The sequence below is a fragment of the Myotis davidii genome, unplaced genomic scaffold, assembly GCF_000327345.1.
Source record: "Myotis davidii unplaced genomic scaffold, ASM32734v1 scaffold803, whole genome shotgun sequence".
Lineage (NCBI taxonomy): Eukaryota > Metazoa > Chordata > Mammalia > Chiroptera > Vespertilionidae > Myotis > Myotis davidii.
This window is the reverse complement of record NW_006295567.1, coordinates 200697-206696: the sequence shown is the minus strand read 5'-3', so window position 1 is coordinate 206696 and position 6000 is coordinate 200697. Positions and strand designations below refer to the sequence as shown.

The window sequence follows — 6000 nt, the reverse complement described above, 5'->3', positions numbered from 1 at the left end:
TGGGAATGCAGACTGGTGCAGCCACTGTGGAGTTTCCTCAAAAAACTAAAAATGGAACTCCCGTCTAACCTAGCGATCCCACTTCTAGTAATATAACCCAAAAAACTAGGAACACCAATCAGAAAGGATATATGCACCCCTATGTTCATAGTAGCACAATTCACCATAGCTAAGTGACTTCCTTCCAGACAAAGCCACAGTGGTGGGGCCGAGGCAGAGGTGGTTAGGGGCCATGAGGCTGGCAGGGGAGCCATGAAGCTGGCCAGAGAGGGCATTTGGGGGCTATGAGGCTGGCAGGGGAGGGCAGTTGGGGGCCATAACGGGAGCAGTTAGGTGGCAATCAAGCGGGTAGGCAGGCAAGCGGTTAGGAGCCAGTAGTCCCAGATTGTGAGAGGGATGTCTGACTGCCGGTACAGGGATGGGGCTTAAACCAGCAGTTGGACATCCCCCGAGGGGTCCCAGATTGGAGAAGGTGCATGCCGGGCTAAGGAACACCCCCCACTCCCACCCCCTGTGCAGGAATTTCATGCACTGGGCCTCTAGTTAGTCTCTATGTCTCTGATTTAATTGGTCTTTTTGGACCCCAGACATCTTTTTTTTAAGGCTTAATTTAAAAAAATTTTTTTTCTTTATTGATTAAGTTATTACATATGTGTCCTTATCCCCCCATTGCCCCCCCCCCCCCCATTCCCTCACCCCCTGGTGTCTGTGTCCATTGGTTAGCTTACATGCATGCATGTAAGTCATTTGGTTGATCTCTCCCCTTTACCCCCACCTTCTCCTACCTTCCCTCTGAGGTTTGATGGTCTGATAGATGCTTTCTCTGGATCTGTTTTTGTTCATCAGTTTATGTTCTTCATTATATTCCACAAATGAGTGAGATCATGTGATGCTTATCTTTCTCTGACTGGCTTATTTCACTTAGCATAATGCTCTCCAGTTCCATCCCTGCTGTTGCAAATGGTAAGAGGTCTTTTATTTTTACAGCAGCATAGTATCCCATTGTATAGATGTACCACAGTTTTCTAATCCACTCATCTGCTGATGGGCACTTAGGCTGTTTCCAAGTCTTAGCTATGGTGAATTGTGCTGCTATGAACATAGGGGTGCATATATCCTTTCTGATTGGTGTTCCTAGTTTTTTGGGTTATATTACTAGAAGTGGGATCGCTAGGTTAGACGGGAGTTCCATTTTTAGTTTTTTGAGGAAACTCCACAGTGGCTGCACCAGTCTGCATTCCCACCAGCAGTGCATGAGGGTTCCTTTTTTCCCACAACCTCGCCAGCACTTGTTATTTGTTGATTTGTTGATTATAGCCATTCTGACAGGTGTGAGATGGTACCTCATTGTTGTTTTGATTTGCATTTCTCGTATGATTAGTGATTTTGCTTAATTTTTTAAGAGCAGTTTTAGGTTCACAGCAAAATTGAGAAGAAAGTTTGGAAATTTCACACATACTTCTTGCTCCCGCTATCAACATCTGGCACCAAAGTGGTACCTTTGTTACAATGGATAAAACCTACACTGACACATCATTATCACTCAGAGTTCATAGTTCACTCTTGTTGTACCATTCATTGTAGTGCTTTGGACACGTATATAATAACATGTATCCATCATGGTAGTATCACATGGGTATTTTCATTGTCCAACATCAGTATTTTTCAAAGGCTCTCCAGGTGACACTAAGGTGCAGGGATGTTCAGAGGGCTGCGATGAACTTTGCTCTCTATCCCCCAGCCTTATGCTCCAATCCCATTGTTGTTTATGGGATTGTTGCTACAAGCCGGTTTAATCACAGAATTCTTACCAGAGCTTTTAAAATTTTTATTTTGTTTATTATTTAAAATTTTATAAGAGTTTATTTGAGCCAAACTGAGAACAAGCCCAGAAGCAAGATCTCAAAGAACTGAGAACTAGAGCAGCGGTTCTTAACCTGTGGGTCGCGACCACTTTGGGGGTCGAACGACCCTTTCACAGGGGTCGCCTAAGACCATCGGAAACACATATGTAATTACATATTGTTTTTGTGATTAATCACTATGCTTTAATTTTGTTCAATTTGTAACAATGACAATACATCCTGCATATCAGATATTTACATTACGATTCATAACAGTAGCAAAATTACAGTTATGAAGTAGCAACGAAAATAATTTTATGGTTGGGGGTCACCACAACATGAGGAACTGTATTAAAGGGTCACGGCATTAGGAAGGTTGAGAACCACTGCTCTAGAGAATGGCAGTTTTGCGGCTCTCTTTATACTTTTAGAGTCAAAGGAGAACATGTAAGGAGGGTTACATGAAACCCATTGGTGGTAGATGAAGGAGGTAGGAGAAACCAGGAAGAAGAAATGTCTAGAATTGGATAGAGTAAAATGGAGAGGTACATACTTCTTTTATACTGGTGGGTACAGGATAGTTACCATTTAACATTTGTAGTACATTGAGATGGTATTCTGGCAACAAGATAACAATCACCATAGCTTTTTATAGATATGATTTTCATTTCTTAAAAAGACTATTTTCTTAACCCGTTTATTTGGAAGAGCTCTTAATTGTTGTACTTAGACCTTCTAAACAGTGAAAATTTGTCAAGTATGAAAGCAGTAGAAGAATGAGGGCGTTGGACCTCGGGTGACCAGGAGGGATGTCGCATTGTCTCCTTCCTGCAAGAGCCAGTGAGTAGGGCCACACATCTCCTCAATTCGGGGTCCCATTAATGAGTGTAGAGTAGGATTTTGTTTGTTTTGTGAATGAAGCCATCAGCTTTGCACCCACAGCAGCGCACTTCAAGCGTTAAGCCTGCCCTCCACGTGTCATCAGGTTGTGGGAGCCACTTCCCATCCCATCATCATGCACCCATGTGATCACTTCTCTAAAGAGTGCCAGGCACTGTGCTTGGGCACAGAGAGCTGTGTCCTGTGTTGTCTTCTCCGACTCAGGTCAGTGCGTGTGACGTAATGACAGGCGGGGGTTCTTGATACTGAAGGACCTGCGAGCCTGTCTGCAGATCAGCCCTCCCTCCTGGGTGGGTTGGGTCTTCTTCTCTAGCTCACCCCCAGAGTGAAGACAAGAATGAAGGAAGCAGCAAGGGTAACTCAAGTCATGCCAAGCAACCCATTTCGTCTCAGATTAAGGGGGGGGGAAACTGTGTGTGTGTATGTGTACCTAGATTTAGGTACCAAACAGGCTAATGAGAGGCGTAGAAGTCAGTTAGAATTTTTGGCTAAATGTTAGATTTTAAAAAGGATTTATTTCTGGATTTTAGTCCCTGTTGCCCATTTCTATGAATAAGCAACATTTGTTTTAATGTGAATAATAGCACAGAGTGAATTCAACCCCCTGAGTTTGACTATTTCAAGCAACTGTTTTAGGCCTGTGAGGCATGTGCTATTTATGACATTGCATGGGTAGTGATGACAGGAACGACAGAGATACTAGTAAATGGCCGGCATTTATTGAACCCTCGCGATGTGCCAGGCACTGTGCTTGGGGCTTTACCTGGGTTATCTCACTTAATCCCTGCAGGGACTCTTTGAAGTAGGTTGAGAATTATCCCCATTTTACGGATGAGGAAACCGCAGCTCAGAGAGGTTACACAGCTAGCATGGCAGAGTCAGGTTTTGAACAAAGCAGCCTGGCTCTGGGTGTTGACCTGCTTGGCTGCCCTGTAGTGTGTATGTAGGGAGCTGTCATTGCGTCATGACAAGACAGCACTATCCCGCCAACCCCGTCACGGGGCAGGGAGCTGCAAGGAGAGGTGTTCTGAGTTGCTGCAGGGAACTGACCTCTTTCAGGCAGGGAAGTAGATTGGGTCGGCAGAAAGCGGAACTTTCACCTGCTGGTAAGAAGTGAATGCTTATGGAGAACCAGCTCCTGCAATCCCATTACCAAGGCAACAGAGATGGGGCTGTGGGACAGCGGTGGGCTCTGCTGCATGTCCTTACCTATGTGAGAACCCTTGTCGGTTGTTGCTCTGACCCAGCCCTTCACCAGTCCCAGTGTTTGTGCCCTGGGAGCCAACCTCTGTGGGAAGCTGTCCTGGAAGGGGACTGTCATTTCCACCCATAATTAGCTGTTCCTAGGGATGAGGCAGAGTGCGCGAGTGATACACAGAAGCATATCCTTTCTGTGGCGAGAGCATCCTTCTAACCCACTCGCAGGAGTTCACGCTGCATTATTTTTGTGATATTTTTCCAAGGGTTATATCAGGTGTATCAAATCATTCTCCCTGCCCCAGCTCTTTATTGTGAGACCAACTGAAACCATTTAGTAACTGGCAGGTTGCTTAATCACTCTGGGCCTCAATTTCCTCATCTATAAAATGAGGATAATAAATTGTATCTGCCTCCCAGAGTTGTGAGGAATAGAGAGTAAAAACATGTCTAGAGTTAGAACAGAACCAGGCATGTAGTCAGTGCCCAGTAAGTGTATGAGCTTTCTAGAGCTGCTGTAACAAATTGCTACAAATTTAGTGGCTTAACACAGAACATTAACTACCTTCAAGTTCTGGAGGTCAGAAGTCTGAGATGAGCTGAAATCAAGGTGTAGACAAGACTGCACTCTGGAGCTTCTGAGAGAATCGGTCTCCTTGCCTTTTCCAGCTTCTGCTAGCCGCCTAGATTCCCTGGCTTGTGGCCGCTTCCTCCATCTTCAAAGCTGCAGTGTGGTATCTTCTAATCTCTCTCTGACTCTGACCCTGATTCTGCTGTCATATCTCCTTCCCTCTTCTGCTTTCATTTTATAAGGATCCTTATGATTACATTGGACCCAACCAAATAATCCACATTAATCTCCCCATCTCAAAATCCTTCACTTAATTACATCTGCAACGTCTCCTTTGCTGTGTCAGGTAACAGATTCACAGGTTCTGGACATTTGGATGTGGACCTCTTGGGGCTGGGGCATTATTCAGCCTACCATAGTTATTTAGCCTCAGCGGTTTGTATAAAATGAAACAGAATCAACTGGCTAGCTTGGGGATGGAATAAACAATAATTTTATCCGTGTACATTTATTGTGCACTTGCTGTGTTAGCTCTGCTCTGCCTCAGGACTATATCAATTATCCCTCCTCCCTAGAGCTTGTTTCCTTCCAGAGCTTTGGATGGCCTGCACCTTCCCATCCTTAGGCCCCAGCTTAAATGTCACCTCCTCCAAGAGGCACTCCCTGATTACTATTGCTTAAAGCAGACCCTGGATCCATTGTGTCTTCATGTCATGTCACCCTGTTTCCTTCTTGGTCATCATCTGTAACCTTTTTGTGTGTGTCTGCCCGATGCATTCTTTCTGCCCCCTGCGGAATGTCACTTCCAGGAGGGCAGGGACCTTAATGTCTAATTTACTGCTATTCCAGTTCCTGGGACAGTTTCTGGTACACAGTAGGTGCACAGCACATATCTGCTGAGTGTGCGTGAAGCCATGTAGGCAGGGTGCTGCTCACAATCTCCTCTGTGGTAGGTCCTTTTATTAGCATTCCACCTCATAGACATGGAAACCGAGGCTCAGAGAGTCTGAATATTGCCTCAGGTCAGTGGCAACTGAATTGACACCCAGCTCTGCCTGCATCCAGAATTCTTGCTTCCTTCCACCTTCCTGCCTCATGGCCGTGATGCCATTAGAAGCCCTGCTGATGGCCACAGAGCTCTGGAAGCTCCATCGTCCCTGCGTCGTTTCTGAGTGTGGCTTTCAGGCCGTGCACTTGCCACCCTGACATTGGTTTCCTTCTGTCTAGGTCTGTTGTGTCGGGCCTGGACTCCCCTGCCAAGACTAGCTCCATGGAAAAGAAACTTCTCATCAAAAGCAAAGAGCTGCAAGACTCCCAGGACAAGTGTCACAAGGTATTTATTTCCACAGCCGGCCTCTCTCCTTGCTCCAGGATCCTCCTGTCAATGTATGCCAAGGGAGCCGCCCGGGGCCGCTGCTGGCACTGAGCCACCTGATCCATACAGAGCGAGTGAGGTGCTATCTCCCTCGCTGAAGTCACACCTCCAGC

The 6000-nt window shown here is 45.9% G+C and overlaps 1 protein-coding gene across 4 annotated transcripts in view; it reads left to right on the top strand.

Moving 5' to 3' along the window:
• The window catches only part of CIT (citron rho-interacting serine/threonine kinase), a 173750-nt gene that overhangs the window by 89002 nt on the left and 78748 nt on the right, over positions 1-6000 (top strand). For all 4 annotated transcript variants that reach the window (XM_006770293.2, XM_006770292.2, XM_015568162.1 and 1 more), the window contains exon 10: positions 5740-5845. In XM_006770293.2, the coding sequence (XP_006770356.1) occupies positions 5740-5845 (106 nt within the window). The remainder of the gene's footprint in view (positions 1-5739; positions 5846-6000) is intronic.